General features: G+C 46.4%; 1 protein-coding gene across 1 annotated transcript in view; it reads right to left on the reverse strand.

The window, feature by feature from the left end:
* dnah1.L (dynein axonemal heavy chain 1 L homeolog) overlaps positions 1-16,721 on the reverse strand; it is an 83,967-nt gene that overhangs the window by 28,125 nt on the left and 39,121 nt on the right. Inside the window, exons 40-49 of the mRNA XM_018258993.2 lie at positions 16,248-16,406; positions 3,340-3,444; positions 3,107-3,247; positions 2,857-3,017; positions 2,428-2,585; positions 1,687-1,860; positions 1,159-1,337; positions 796-1,026; positions 301-497; positions 81-216 (exon numbers count right to left, since the gene is read on the reverse strand). Of these exons, the coding sequence (XP_018114482.1) occupies positions 81-216; positions 301-497; positions 796-1,026; positions 1,159-1,337; positions 1,687-1,860; positions 2,428-2,585; positions 2,857-3,017; positions 3,107-3,247; positions 3,340-3,444; positions 16,248-16,406 (1,641 nt within the window). The remainder of the gene's footprint in view (positions 1-80; positions 217-300; positions 498-795; positions 1,027-1,158; positions 1,338-1,686; positions 1,861-2,427; positions 2,586-2,856; positions 3,018-3,106; positions 3,248-3,339; positions 3,445-16,247; positions 16,407-16,721) is intronic.

The raw sequence follows: 16,721 nt of genomic DNA on the forward strand, positions 1-16,721 counted from the left end.
GCGACGGCAAGCTATGGAGTTCAACAATAAGTCCATGAAGTATGGGAGTATGCTGGGAGGAGAACTATTAAGCCTTATACCTGGGTATCTGTAAAGAGAAAGGTAATGGGTGTGTTCTGGAGACCAGCCTTCAACAGGATCCCTTTTATATCTTCCCTCCACTCAGATCTTCCATAGTTTTTAGAAAGTTCAATCTGGAAACATTCATATTGTGCCCTGAGAAAGGAAAACATTGTAAATATTAAAGTGCAGGTCAACAGTGATTGGATAGTTGGAGCACCAAGCATTACTTGTGCTTACATGTGACTTGCCAGTCTGGTGAGGGACTGTCTCCCACTACCTCCCACGCCAAGCAGAAGTGCATTTCCTAGTGGTTGGCGCAAGACACGGCTGATTCTACAAATGTGCTGAATGGCATCCAGAAAGAGAACCAGCTTCATCTTGGCAGTGTTTATCTGGTTGTAATCTTCCATGTACTCTTCAATCACTCGATGAAGCTAAGAAAAAAACAGCACTTAACAAAGGGGCCCATACAAAAAAAGATATTACTCAAAAGCAAATACAAAGATATAGATGTTACACAAATGTCACAGTACCATCCATCAATGTAGCATGATTTTAACACACATATTAAACATATAGGCAATTTACATTTGATTAGGCAAGAAACCTATAGATCTTTTCCACATACACATGACTCATGGTATTATTAGAGGTTTTATGGTGCATCCATACAATGTGCGAGGGTATCTTGAATGCAGTTTGTATGCCTTTTTACAGTCAAGTCCCAAATACCTTTTCCCGATCCTCAATGAGCTTATAAGCCTTGGCATCAGACCCAGGACTCATGAAGTCACCAAACATAACTGGCTGTTGTGGAACAACTTCCTGAAAGCTTGCACCGAACTCTTCCATTCTGCCTTTCAAAAGCTCATCAAACCAACTTCTATCTTCCCCATTCACAAGCCTGTCCTGGAATACCCGACAGGATTCATGGTACCACAGTTTTAAGAGCTGGTATTTGTCCTAAAAGAATGCCATGAACAGAAATCATTAGATTTACTTATGAATACACCCAGTTTTCTTCTTGCAGACTCTCTAAATCATTTTGCTTTTTAACAGACATTTTTGTAAGATATTGCTTCTTACAGCACCCACCTCCATTTTGGATGCATCTGCCATGAGCATTCCCTGGAAAACCTTTGACAGGTCCCGGAGGTTGAAAGTGTAATGTGACTTGGCTGGAGTTGGAAGAAGCTGAGATGTGATTGTGTTATAAACCTTAATGGTTGCACTCACAAGTTGCTCTGTCAAATTCTGCACGGCTGAAGCCCCTGCTGCAAAAACAACAGCAATGGCAATAATTAATCTCTCCATTCAGTCAAAGGGGTAACATGATAAACATTCCAAGATGACAAAAATTACAGCCATTGGTTTATTTTTGGGAGAAGACTGTTCCAAGGACAGCATCTTTGAATCCAAGATGGAAACTTCTGATCTGGTTTTCAAATATTTTCCAGGGACACCTTCTGTAATTTTGGCCCTGCTTCCACATTTTCCTTATAGATTTATCTCTTGTACTCATCATTTTCACTGGGACTGCTTTACCTGCAAGGCCCACTCATATTGCTCTCATTATTTCCCAAAAACATTTTTCCTTGTGTCAAATGAGCCTCCGACACTTACCAAGCCAGCTGCCAAGAATACTAGAGAAAATCCGACTCTTGCTGCTGTCTTCCAGCTCGGTGAAAGATAAATAGTTAAAGTGCCGAGTAAGCCTTTGGGACACAGGATTCCTTCCCCCTCCAGGGGGTCCCAATGCACACAGGAAGTTAATATCTACTAACTGTTTGAAGACCCCTTTAACAGAAAAAAAGAAAGGTATGTGGATACAAATTACAAGTGCACACTGCAGAAATGAATGTTTCTTTGTATGTATTAAACAATTCTACTCAAAATGTTTGTAAAAGTAGTCAAATAAGCAACATTTTTGAAAAAGCAGTCATATAACCAAAAGCACTTACTACATCTTTCATACAACTATGACACTATATCAGTTCACTGTCAAAATAAACATAGGCTACTTTCCTAACATCAAGGTGCTAAATTGAACCAGTGCAGTTATATGTAGCAACCATCAAATATTTGCTTTTATTTTAATCTAATTTCGTTGTAGTAGGCTGATCACAACTTACTGCTGATTAATTGTTACTGACAATTGCACTGGAGCAATTCAGCACCTATGTTATTAAATTACCTCCACTATGAGTTCAGTTCACTGGTATGTGTACCCCTGATGGAAATTGGTGTATAATAACACTTACATTTTAATATAAAATAACTCTTTCAATACCTCTTCACAAACTCTAAATAAACACACAGGCTGATTTTGAGTATGACATACTTTTTATCAGTGGGAGCTCATACCTATCTGTTTGCGGTCATACCATCCTCCATGGTCCATCCACTGCCGCAAAAGTTCAATTGGTGGCTGAGCGCCATACGTCTCTAGAGAGGGCATGTTTAGGTCATCGATAAAGAAGATAAAGTAACGGCCAAGAGGAGGTCCAAACACCCCCTTTCTCCTGCAGATACAGATTTGGCAGTTTTCAGGTATAAAAAAAATGTTGCTCCACCATGTACTGAAAATGTTATATGCACACTGACACATTCTGTATACATCTTATACATCCTATAATTGTCTGCCTGTTCTGTCCTATTTGAAAATCAGATTTATGTACAGTTCATTCAGTTCACTGCACTTCACTGTCTATACGTCTATATAGCCTATAGTGTGTCTACCTACTATGCATGTGCCCCTGTCCTCTGAACATGCCACACACATAAAATCCTTGCCTTTTATCCAGTTTGCTGTCTATAAGATCTTGTGTCTGATTGGCTGAGGTCCGTGCTGAGAACATGAGAAAATGACTGATATATTCCACAGGGAAGTTCTTGAGCAGTTTATCAGTTAAAGTTAATGTCTTTCCTGTTCCAGTGGGGCCCACACAGAGAACCTAAAGGTAAAGGATGTTACATAATGTATTAGTTGTCTATGAACCTATGTGTTAGTAATAGTTATTAAAGGTTAATCCTTTATACTTACGGGTTTCTTGTTGGTGAGAAGCATCCCCAGTAGATGGGACATGCGGATTGTATCCAACGTTGGAACAATTATATCTGCATAACTGGTATCTGGGGCAATGGAGAAGCTCCCCGCTGAATCCATCCAGTTGACCCACCGCACCTTAACGGGAATGTAGCATAATAGTTAAATAAAATATCACTTAATTTTTAAACTCTAAATCGACGCTTCACCAGTTTTGTTCTGATTATTACCGGCTTCTGTACATCCTCTTCATCCTCTTCAGAAGCACTGCTTATTCCTGCGTCATCCAGCATATAGTCATGTACTAGCCCTTGCTCTGGGAAGAGCATTGCTATCTGCAAAGAGATCCCAAGTGTCACAAAAAAATTGACATGGACTTCTAAATAAATATTCCTGTGACCACTACAGCAACAAATATCACGGTAAAAAATGTACTCACCATTAAATCTCTTTCTCTCCTGTCTCTTGGGGGACACAGGAACAATGGGTATAGCTGGTACCTCTAGGAGGTAGGACACAATTAAAAGAAAAATAGGCGTGCTGGCTCCTCTGCTACCTATACCCCAGGTGGGTGGAGCCCAGCTCAATTTGTACCAAAGAGGAACAGGAGAACACGTAACTATGAACTTATAAGTTTTTAAACAGAAATAAACTTAAAGATAAGAGAGTTGTTGGTCCTAGCCGGACCATGTCTGATGAGATTATGAGGGCCTCTGTCCCCCAAGAGACTGGAGAGAAAAAAAATTTAAGGCGAGTACACAAAACCTCCTTTTCTCCATTCGTCTGCTTGGCGGACATAGGAACAATAGGGACATACCAAAGCAGTCCCCCAGATTTAGGGTGGAAGTAGAGGCCCTATTTGGCATCCACCACTGCAGCTTGGAGTACCTTCCTGCCAAAGCGGGTGTTGAATGCCACAAAAGTGTCAAATTGGTAGAATTTGATGAAGGAGTGGATTGATGTCCACATGGTGGCCTTGCAAAGTTGCTCCGCTGAAGCATGGTTCTTGAGCACCCAGGATGGGCTAATGGTGGGGTGAGCCTTGATTTGGAGAGGCGGATCCTTACCTTGTGCCGTGTAGGCTCTTCGAATTGCCTGCTTAATACAGCGACAAATGGATGCTTTTGTAGCCAATGAGCCTTGCCGTGGTCCTGATGGGAGGACAAACAGTGCACCGGATCTTCGGATAGATTGAACTCGGTGTAGATAAAATTTGAGGTCCCTGACAGGATCCAGGAATGTAGGGCCACCTCCTTTGTGTTGGTAGGAGAGGGGCAAATGTAGGTATGATTATTTCCTGATTCAAGTGGAACTGAGAGACCACCTTTGGCAGAAAAGGTGGCACAGTACGAAGCACTGCTTGGTCGTGGTGGAAAATGAGAAATGGAGACTTGTGAGACAGGGAACTGAACTCTGAAACTCTCCTTGCGGATGCAATTGCAAAAAGGAAAATGGTTTTCCAGGTAATCCATTGGAGGGAGACCAAAGCCATTGGTTCAAAGGGAAAGATCCCATGTGGAGATTGGTGCTGAAAATGGGGGGGGGGCAACATGGGCCTCATGTTGATGAGTGCTAGCTGTTTTTGGAAAAGGATGGATAGGGCTGAGATCTGTGACTTGAGAGATCCAAGAGACAGCTTCATTGCAAGGCCCTCTTGGAGGAATTCCAAAAGTTTTGAAATTGAAAAAGTCTTGCAATCCACAGTGTGATGATGACACCACTGCTGGTATGTAGACCATACTCTGTGGTATGCCTTAGCTGAAACGGGCTTGCCAGCTGCCCACATGGTATGTATCACTGCCTCAGAGAATACTTTTCGCTTCAGGATTCGGGTCTCAAGAGCCACGCAGTCAAGTTGAGCCTGTCTGGATTTGGATGCCGGATTGGACGCTGGTGTAGAAGATCCTGCACTGGAGGTAGTGGCCACGGTTCTGCCATTGAGAGGTTGAGAAGATCTGTAAACCAGGTGCGTCTGGGCCACCTGGGTGCAAAGAATGAGCGTGATCATCTCTCTTTGAAGTTTCTTGATCGTTCTTGGAAGAATTGGAAATGGAGGGAAGGCATTTGCGTGGCGAAAGTTCCACTGAGCTGTGAGCGCATCTGTGTCAATTGCTAAGGAGTCCCTACAGTGGGTAAAGAAAGCTGAGACCTTCCGGTTCTGTTGTGTCGCCATGAGGTCCACATATGGCAGTCCACACTTTGACACTAGCTCTTGGAAGACCTTTTCTTTTAGTGACCACTCGCTTGGATCCAGTGTTTGGAGGCTGAGGAAGTTTGCTTCCCAATTTAGCAGACCCGGAATGTACAGTATATGGCTGATAGGAGAGTGTGATGGGATTCTGCCTATTGAAATATGAGTTTAACTTCGTTTTGGGCTGATCTGCTCCTTGTGCCCCCTTAATGATTCATGTATGCGACTGCCATGGAATTATCTGATTGAAACTTTACGGCCTGTCTGTATAGTTCTTGTTGCCAGTGGCACAATTCAGGCGGATTGCCCGAATCTCGAGTAGGTTAATCAGAAGTCACTTTTCTTGCTGGTCCCATTGACCCTGAGCTGATCGCCCTTCCAGGACTGCTCCCCAACCGAAGAGGCTCGCATCTGTTCTGAGTACTCTCCACCATGGCTCTCCCAGGGTTTTGCCTATGGATAGGTGGGAGATCTGCAGCCACCAGGAGAGGGATGCTTGTGTCTTTCTCGATAGAGTTCTTGAAAACAGGATTTTTTTACTTACCGTTAAATCTGTTTCTCTGTAGTCGATAAGGGGGACACAGGGAACGATGGGGTTAAGCTCCATCCTCCGGAGGCAGGACACTTGAATTATTTAAATTGAGTGGGCGTGCCAGAGCAGGCTTAACCCCTCCCACTGAACACAGTATTCAGTTTGTTCCAAAGCCGATAACGGGAACTATATACATAATAAAAAACTGGCAGAACAGATAACCAGGGGAGAATTCAGTTTTGACTAAAGTCATGGTCGACGGCTCGCCGACGGGCGGGAAGCCCTGTGTCCCCCTTATCGACTACAGAGAAACAGATTTAACGGTAAGTAAAAAAATCCTGTTTTCTCTGCCGTCTCAAGGGGGACACAGGGAACGATGGGGACTTAACAAAGCAGTCCCAACACAACAGGGTGGGGTCGAGCCGAGACCAATAATGTAGAATTACTTAATCACTGCTTGTAACACCTTCCGGCCGAGAGAGGCCTCGGCCGAAGAAAAGGTGTCAACATTGTAAAATTTGGCAAAGGTATGGGTGGAAGACCAGGTAGCCGCCTTGCAAATCTGCTCCAGAGAGGCAGAGTTTCGCCACGCCCAGGAGGCCCCCATCGCTCTGGTAGAGTGGGCTCGGATGCCGTCTGGTGGACTTTTCCCCTTTACTCGATAGGCATGTTTGATAGTCTCTTTAATCCAACGAGAGATGGTCGTCTTAGATGCTGCCTGACCTTTGCGCGGGCCAGAAGGAAGAACGAACAGCGACTGGGACTTCCTGAAAGGCTTGGACCGTTCAATGTACCAACGTAGGGCTCTTACTACGTCAAGGCTGTGTAACCGACGTTCCTTGCTATTCTTAGGTGCTGGACATAGAGAAGGTACTACAATCTCTTGATTGACGTGGAAAGATGAGACAACCTTGGGCAGAAAAGTTGGGACAGTTCGAAGCACGGCTTTATCCTTATGAAAAGTCAGAAAAGGTGGTTCGCAGGAAAGGGCGCTGAGCTCAGAAACTCTTCGAGTGGAGGTAATTGCCATAAGGAACACAACTTTCCAGGTGACCCACGTATCAGAAATCGAGCTCATTGGTTCGAAGGGGGGATCAAGCAGAGCCTCCAGGACTAAGTTGAGATCCCACCCTGCTACAGGTGGTTGGAATGGAGGAGCAATGTGAGCTACGCCTTGAAGGAATGTACGAATGGGATCCTCGTTAGCCAACCTATGCTGAAACAATACCGACAGAGCAGATACTTGGACCTTGAGGGAGCTAGTCTTCAGACCCATCTGGAATCCGTGTTGCAGAAATGACAGGACTCTAGGAATGTTGAGGTCAGTGAAGGAGAGTTCAGCAGCTCTGCACCATGTAGAGTATGCGTTCCATACCCTATAGTATGACTTGGAAGATGAAGCTTTACGTGCCTTGAGCATGGTAGGAATGACGTCTTCAGCTACACCCCTACTCCGCCAGATGGATGCCTCAACAGCCATCCCGTCAATGCGAAAAGACCTGGATTGTGATGCACTATTGGGCCTTGTTGAAGGAGGTCTGGCCGGAATCCCAGCCGAATGGGAGGTGCTATTGACAACTCTTGGAGGTCGGAAAACCAAGTCCTCCTTGGCCAAAAGGGGGCCACTACTATTACTACTGCCTGGGACATCTTTATCTTCTTTAGAACTCGTGGCAGCATAGGAAGAGGAGGGAAGACATATGCTAGATTGAAGTCCCAGAGCTGAGTCATAGCATCCACCCCCGCGGCTAGCGGGTCTCGGTAGCGAGCGAAGAACCTTGGCACTTTGCGATTGAGTCTGGACGCCATTAGATCTATACTTGGACGTCCCCAGCTTCTGACGAGTAGGTCGAAGGCCTCCGGATGCAATTCCCATTCCCCGGAATTCAGCTGGTTCCGGCTGAGAAAATCCGCCTTCGTGTTGGTCACGCCTGGAATGTGTATTGCCGACAACTTTACTGCGTTGCTTTCTGCCCAATGCAGAACTTGCCTGGCTTCCGTCAGTGCCAATTGGCTCCGTGTTCCGCCTTGGCGATTTATGTATGCCATTGTGGTGACATTGTCGCTCTGTATGCGAACTGGTTGACCTTGAAGTTGTCCTGTCCACTGATGAAGTGCTAATTTTACTGCCCTCAATTCGAGAATGTTGATTGGGAGGCTGGATTCTTCTGGGGACCAGAGTCCCTGTGCTGACTGATTGTCCCAAATCGCCCCCCAGCCCTGAAGGCTGGCATCTGTGGCTATCACCTTCCAATCCGGGGTTGCCCAGGACTGGCCTGTGGCAAGATTCTTGGGTACCAGCCACCAGCGGAGCGCCTCTCGAGTGGTCTGTGTCAACCGGAGCGGTCGTGATAATGCTCCCCACTTCCAGGTGGAAAGGATGTTGGCTTGCAGGGGACGCAGATGAATTTGTGCAAATGGAACTGCCTCCATGACGGAAACCATCGTACCTAGAACCTGCATCGCCTTGCGAACTGTCGTGGTTCGATTGGATAAAAGGAATTGAACTTGACTCTTTACTTTGGTCTGTTTGTCTTGTGGTAGGCTGACAATCTGCGTCTCTGTGTTGAAGTCTAGCCCCAAGAAAGTCATTTGGCGACTTGGGTAGGGGTTGGATTTTTCCAATTGATGGTCCACCCGAAATCCTGGAGCAGCCGGACTGTCTTGTCGAGATCCATCTCCGCCTTTTGAATCGATGTGGCTTTTAGAAGAAGATCGTCCAGGTAAGGTGTCACCGATATTCCCTGGAGTCTCAGGGTCGCTGCTGTGACTGACATAAGCTTGGTGAACACCCTGGGAGCTGACGACAGGCCGAATGGAAGAGCTACAAATTGGTAGTGTCTGTTCTTGAATGCAAAGCGAAGATAGCGGTGGTGAGGAGGCCATATTGGGACATGCAGATAGGCGTCCTTGATATCCAAAGACATCATTAGTTGACTCTGTTCCATTCCCCATATTACTGACCGAAGCGTCTCCATTTTGAACCGTACATGTCGAATAAATTTGTTGAGACCCTTGAGATCTAACACTGGTCTGACGGTGCCATCTTTCTTCGGAACTGTGAAGAGGTTTGAGTAAAAACCGGAGAATCTCTCCGGCGGAGGAACGGGTACAATTACTCCTGTTTTCTCCATCTTCTCTATGCATTGCAAGAAGGGTCTTGATTTGGCAGGATTCGACGGAACCCTGGACATAAAAAAGGTTCTGGGTGGAACAGATGTTAAATCGAGATGGTATCCCTCCGAAACGATTTCTTTCACCCAAGCATCTGATGAATGAGAGATCCATACCTCCCGGAATCGTAGAAGCTTGCCTCCGATTTTTTCTAACGATTCCGGAGGGAGTGCCCCGTCATGAGGACGCAGGCTTGTCAACTGAGGGCTTGTTGTAGGCCTTGTTGTTGTTCTTCCATGATGGACGACCTTTCTCGTTACCTTTGGAACGGAAGTTTGAGCGTTGAGGAGGGCTATGCCGCCGAGAGAAACGTCCGGTTTGGCCACGAAAAAATTTTCCTCGCCTATTTGCTGTGGACGTGCGCCCTCTGGCTTGGGGGAGAAAGGTACTTTTACCTCCAGTAGCTTGAGAGATAATTTTCTCGAGTTCTTCCCCAAACAGTCGTTGCCCTTTGAATGGAAGTGAGGTTAGAGCTTTTTTAGAACTTATATCAGCTGACCAGCTTTTGAGCCAGAGCGTTCTGCGAGCTGCTATGGATAGTGCCGAGGTGCGAGCGGTCAGTTGCGCGGCATCTAAGGTGGCGTCGCATAAATAGCTTGATGCCTCTGCAATGGTCTGGGCGGAAGGTAAAAGCTCATCCCGAGGAACACCTTCCTGAATGTCTCTGATAAGGGACTCCGACCATGCCAGTATGGCTCTGGACACCCAGGCTGACGCCAAACAAGGCCGTAGTGTAGATCCAGCTGAGGAAAAAATGGCTCTCAGAAAACCTTCCGATCTTCTATCTGAAGGATCCTTAAATGCTGCTGCGTCAGTGACAGGCAGTGTGGTGGATTTGGAAAGTCTAGAAACTGGTGCATCCACAGCCGGGGGATTTGACCACTTGTCGACCAATTCCTTAGGAAAAGGATAAGACTTGGTGAATTTCTTGGTAGACTGGAATTTACGCTCAGGAGTATTCCATTCGTCTTGGATAATACTAGTTAGCTGTTCATGGTCACGAAAACAGGTTGACAACTTGTGTTGTCTTTTGAAAAGTGAAGACGTTTCACCGTGCTTCTTAGGCTTTTGAGACAGGTTTAGTACCTCGAGGACTCCCTTGATAATATTATCTATGTCGTGTGGGGTATCCTTATCCCTGCCTTCATCCCTGTCATCTTCCTCAAACTCAGAAGACTCATCTGAAGAGGGAAGCACACCCTCTGAAGACAATTGCTCTTCGGCTGAATCATCGGAATGGGATTGAGGATTAACTGCTTTAGCTTCCTCGCAGCGTTTTCTCTTACGACCCTTTTTAGGGTGAAGATGTGCCAGAGCCTTCCCTAAGGTATCAGCAATAGCTGGTAGACCCTGCAATGATGCAAGGGATTGGGAGAGATGGACCGCCCAAAGAGGAGGTGTCGGTTCAGCAGAGGGTCCAGGTGCCGGGTCTGGAGTTAAGTCTGGCGATAAATTTTCAGCCTGTGGTTCTGAGTGACCCCCAGAAGCAGCAGCTGCCCCCTGCCCCCTAGTGCAAGACAAGCAAAGAGGCTCCTTATGGCTCCCAGGCAACTTAATTTGGCACTTGGTGCAGGCCAGGTATCTCACCTGTGTTGTGGAGGGAGCCCTTCCCCCCGCCCTTGTGAATGGCCCCCCTGTCTTACCTTCTGCCATTGCAGTGTCAGTGAGAGAGGTTAAGCGTGCTGTCTCGCCTGCAGAGTGACTGAGAAGCGAACGGAGCCAAATCTAAAATGGCCGCCGGAACGCATGCGTTTTTGCGCATGCGCGAATGCGCAGTAAAGGCGCCCGCGCCTAAACATGGCCGCTGGAACGCAGGATGCGTTCCACACGGAGCGCACCGATGCGAGCGACGTAGAAGAGCTGCTCTCCCCCCCTGACAATGGCGCATTTGACAGCAACTGCCCTAGAACCCCTCCCAGGTGCTGCAGGATGGCAAGACAGGAGGGCAATGACAGAGCCACAGGAATGGCGAGTATAGGGGCGGGGGGGGGGAGTAAGGGCAAGTGGCAGCAATAGGGTGCCCCCCAAGGCCAGAACCCATAAGTAAATGAGCCACTTACCCCTCACACCGGCCAGACCGTCTGCAATGAACAACAGAGCAGGAAATTATCTGGGTGGTCGGTTATAGCCTGAGGGCTAGGGAAGTGACCCCGGTGGGATAAGTCCTCGTAGGGGGTTAACCAATGTAAAGCAGGGAACCCTGTTTACGGTATCACCCCGGGTGTCAGACAAAAACTGACCGAAGAATTCCATGCGCTGGATGTCCGTCCTCCCGGTAGCAGGACACTTGAAAAACGGAATACTGTGTTCAGTGGGAGGGGTTAAGCCTGCTCTGGCACGCCCACTCAATTTAAATAATTCAAGTGTCCTGCCTCCGGAGGATGGAGCTTAACCCCATCGTTCCCTGTGTCCCCCTTGAGACGGCAGAGAAATAGAGATTTCCTTTTCCATGACTTGAGTATGTCCCACTGGAGTTCCCTGAGGTGGTGTTAGGTGAAGGGAACCGCTTCTATGGTTGAAACCATAACTCCCTGTACCTTCATACAGAATCTTATGTTTCTGTCTCGCTAGAAGGGAACTGATCAGAGGTGTAGGTGTAAAATCTTCTCCTGTTGAACTGCATTCCCAGAAATACAATCGATTGACTGGGAGAGAGAGAGAGGATTTTTTCCAGTTGATGCGCCACCTTAGCTGTTGAAACTTGGGAGATGGTAACGGTGACTGATTGGTGGACTTCTTCGAGGAAGGATGCTTTGATAAGCAGGTTGTCCAGGTATGGAGACCCCTGCATTGCAGATTGCCACTATAGCTACCGCCATAATTTTGGTGAAGATCCATGGGGCCGACGTCAGACCAAATGGGAGGGCTGTGAACTGATAGTGAAGAAATTAATCTTTTATGTCGATGGACACCAAAAATTGGCCTGGGCTCATTGCTGCTATGATGGATCTCAGAGATTCCATTTTGAATTTTCGTGGCCAAATGAACTTGTTTAGTTCCTTTAAGTCCAGGACTGGTCAAACAGTCCATCTTTTTTTTTGAATTCTGTTGGTGGAACCGGTGTGATTACCGGTTTGCTTGGTTCTTGAGGCAGCCTGGACATGAAATCACAAGGAGGGAGTGAGGAAAATTCTAGGTGATAGCCTATTGTTACCACCTTGTGTACCCAGGTGTCCTGGGTAAGCGTGACCCAGGCATCCGTAAAGTGTTGTAGCCTTCATCCAGTTGAGATGTGGTCTGATGTCAGATTCACCCCGTCATGCGGAGGTGGACTTGTCTTAAACTGGGCTTGCAGGTCTGCCAGGCTGACCTTGGTTTGTGCCCGAAGTGCCCTCTGAACGAGGATGTCTGATGCATAGGGGATGTTCTGGCATTTTGTTGAGGATGTAGAAAAAACTTTCCCCTCTGAAAGGACGATTTGGAGCAAGGTACTTTCTGAACAGGAGCTTTCCCTGGAAGGGGAGGGAAGTCAAGGATTTCTATGATGGAAAAACTGCCAGCCACAACTTCAGCCAGAGAGATTGGCGTGTGCGGCCACTGCAAGCGCTGAGGTTCTGATGACCTGAGCAGCTTTCAGGGAAGCTTCACTGATGTAGTCATTCACTTTCTTGATTTGAGAGGCTAATTGAGTCAGTTCGTGGCATGGGACACCTGAAGCAGTGACTCAGACCAGGATTGGGTAGCCCTACTATCTCAGGACGTGGCCAGAATTGGGTGCCTGAAGCCGCAAACATGGAGCATAGTAGACCCTCTAGTTTTTTGTCCATAGGATCCTTGAACGATGAAGCGTCAGGGACTGGAAGAGCTATAATTTTAGCCAGTCCCGGTACTGGGGCATCCACTGAAGGTGGAAAGCCAACTTATCAGTAAGCTCTGTGGATAAAGGGTAAAGCTTTAAAAACCTATGGTTAGGTTGAAAACACCTCTCATGCTTGTCCCATTCTTGCTTAATGAAATGGTCAAGCTGGGAGTGGGAGGGGAATACTGGGGAGAATCTGAATAGTGCCTTGGAAGTGCTAGACCCAGCCTCTGTTTCTTGCAGGTGAAGGGCTTCTAGCACTGAGACGATCAGTCATCATCCACTGCCAATGATGAGAATTTAGGATTATCCTCGACTTGTTTGTCTGAGTCATGAGATAATTCACCCTCTGAGAGTTCATGGTCCTCCTCTGATTCTGAGGGACTTGGAGAGGGATAGTGAGAGTTACTATCACTCTCATCCTCTGAGGGACAAGGGGCCTTCATTTGGTAGCTTTTGTCTTTGGGTTCTCTAGCTGTGACAGAAGCTTGTCTAGAGAGTGGGCAATCCGTAATGGGCTGCTGATCTGCTGTATTTCTTAATGGGATAGGCGATTCTGCCAACTGTTTATCCCTATTGGAGTCCGAAGGTTCCACCTGGGCAGCTTGGACCACCTGGGGAGAAGGAGTTCCTGGAAGCTCAGTAACTTGCTCAATAGGTTTGCATTTTGAACACATAGGGTCGTTATGCCCTGAAGGTAACCTCTTGCAGCATTTGGCACAGGCAAGAATTTTACTGAGATGGATGATTTCCCTCTGGAAAAATTAGCCTCACTGGTTCCCTCAGACATGGTGTGGCAAAACTACCTCCAAACAATGGAGATAGGTTACCTGGTTTGGCTGAAACCCAGGAAAAAACACCAGAGCAAGACAGCAGTAGCCAACAGGAGCACTGTTGCTGTGTGCCCTGCTGATAGTAGTATCAGCTAATCCCTGCTGTGAAGAGCCATTGAGGATCTGGGCACCTGTGCAGTGTGAGGAAATGTGGATTCTACCTCTTACTGTATCAGGATGCGTTCTGGAAGTGTTCCAGAAATGCCACTCCAGGTTTTGTGAGGTTTGACGCCAAAATTCGGTGAGAGCATCAAAGCACTCTGGCCCGCATGTCAAAACCTCAGGACATGCATCAAAACTCGGCATGGGTGAAGAGCTCAGTCTAGGTTTCCTAATTCAGGATTGGGACTCTGATTGAGGGGAAAAAAACACCCTATCCCCTACCCTTGGAGTAAGGGGGCTCCCATGTTGCCTGTCTTCCTGTCAGCCGACTTTCTCTCTGTGAGGAAGAGAGGGTATGGTGGGGCTGAGTAGTCAGTGCTAGAGGCACATGAAAGACTACGGAGGACCTTTTTCCCACATTGGGAGATAATAACCACCTAGGCACACTAGGTAGGTGACTGTGTATCCCTGTCAACTTATGAGAAGAAAATTGCAGAAAATGCAGAGAAGCCAGCACGCCTCTTTTTCTTTTGATTGTGTCCTGCCTCCTAGTGGTACCAGCTATACCCAATGTTCCTGTGTACCCCAAGCAGACGAATGGAGAAAATATCTTTAACAACAGGAACCTCTGGAAATGTAGTTTTAGCCCCTATGGGCTGAAGAAATTGCTGTGAGTTGCTAATGAGCCTGTTATGACCCTTAAAAACAGGGGAGAGCAGGGACAGTCAACAGATTACTCCCTAACTCTTGCTGAGCCAGCCAGTCCCACATCACAATCAAAAGAGACAATTTAACTCCCTTAATCTGTAGCCTTAACAGAAATTCATTAAAATGTCATGCTTCCTTCTTGTCCTGATTTTAATACAAGTGAACACCTGTGGGATGAATTGAAAAACACTGTCTCCAAGCAAAGTTATGGTTATAGCTGCAAAATGATGGTCACCTTCATATTAAAGGAACAGTTCAGTGTGACAAAACAAACTGGGTAATAGATAGACTGTGCAAAATAAAAAAATATTTCTAATATAGTTAGTCAGCCAAAAATGTAATGTATAAAGGCTGGAGTGACTGGATGTCTAACATAAATAGCCAGAACACTACTTCCTGCTTTTCAGCTCTATAGCTAACTCTATAACTGAGTTAGTCAGCGACCTGAAGGGGAGGCCACATGGGACATAACTGTTCAGTGAGTTTGCAATTGATCCTTAGCATTCAGCTCAGATTCAAAAGCAACAGTTATGACCCATGTGGCCCCCATCAAGAAACCAAGAGAGCTGCAAAGCAGGAAGTAGTGTTCTGGCTATTATGTTAGACATCCAGTCACTCCAGCCTTTATACATTACATTTTTGGTTAAATAACTATATTGAAAACATTTTTTATTTTGCACAGTCTATATATTTACCCAGTTTTTATTTTTTTACTGAACAATACCTTTAAAGGGCTTGAAGAGTTTTGGTTCATGGGAAGATATGACTGCAGAAAAAGTAATGCAGACAATGCCAAAATCCCCAGAATTGATTCCAGTAACAGAGGGTTCCATGTGAGCCTTTATTCCATGACAGATACCTGTCAGTTTCTTTTTTGCTGCTGTAGGTTGCTATGGAAAATAGCCAAAGTGTCACAAGCCACAAAAGGGGTAAGTCTGTTCTCCCATTGCTTGTGTGGGTTTAGTTTGAGTAATTTGGTTTCCTAAAACACGCCAAAAACATACAGGCAGGTGTAATGGCTCCTGATATTACTGACCCTAGTATGTGTGAATGCGATAGGGACCATAGATTGTAAGATCCAATGGGACTGAATAAAAAATACTGTCTATAAAAAGATGTGGGATATGTTAGTGCTATACAGGCCCAGATTTGTGGCAAGGCCACAAAGGCCCTGGCCCAGGGTGGCAGAATTTCAGGGGTGTCATGCCGTCCAGCCACATTTGGATTAGTTCTGAGTACTGGAGACACCATGCCATGGGCTGCGCCAGACCCGACTGTTCAAGATGTGCGTATACGTGCACACACAGGAAAGGTAGGCAGGGCCGGATTTACATAGTGGGCTCCCCTAGGCCCACTATTGTTCGTCTCCCCTGTCCCCTCCAGGGGGACAGGAGCAATGGGGATTGGCGCACGGGAAATAAAAAAAATTATTGTATCTATTGTATCGTATCTATTGTATCTCCAGCGCATCCCCAGTGTTTTTGAACCAATGTGGGTGTGGTTGGGAAGGATGCCGCCCCCCTAAAATCCTGCAGCCCTAGGCCTGGGCCTAGGTTGCCTTTCCACAAATCCGGGCCTAAGGGTAGGGGGACGTGGAAGGCGACAAGGAGGGGGACACAGACAGGGGACACAGAGAGGTAGACTCAGACAGGGAAGGGGATGTGGACCGGAAAGAGGTGGGTGTGACGACTGAAGCCAGTCATGGGATGCCCGTTTTGTAAATCTGGGCCTGGTGCTATATTCAGAATAATAATATCCTGACTGATTACAGTTAAATAAAGTACAAATCATTCCAGTACCTTTTCAGACATCATTTTATCTCTCAGCCATGTGCTAAACAGGACACGGCCCTGTGAATCCCCAGTAATCCCAACACTCCAAATGAGAGAGAAAAAGAACCATGATTCTATCAGTTCCTCTATGCGTCTCAACTTCTCCTGTGGAAACTTCTTTTGCCCCTGGGGATAAAAATATTACATTTATAACACACACAGTAGGTTATAAAAAAAGTAAGAACACATGGACAGGAATAAATTTGAACTTTATGTAGTCTGGTTTATCTACCTCGTAGCATGCAGATCATTTGTTTAAAATAAATGGCTTCATAATGTAAACCTGTACTCAATACTGCTTTAAAATAGGGCAGACTCTATTACACTCTAGCTGTGCAATTCTGCTAACTACTATCAGGCTGTTGCTGTATGTGTTACTAGTCCTGCACCCAGACATGGTACTTATAGAGCAATACCTCAATATATACTGCTACTGTTTAT

This window comes from Xenopus laevis, chromosome 4L (assembly GCF_017654675.1).
Source record: "Xenopus laevis strain J_2021 chromosome 4L, Xenopus_laevis_v10.1, whole genome shotgun sequence".
Taxonomy (NCBI): Eukaryota; Metazoa; Chordata; class Amphibia; order Anura; family Pipidae; genus Xenopus; species Xenopus laevis.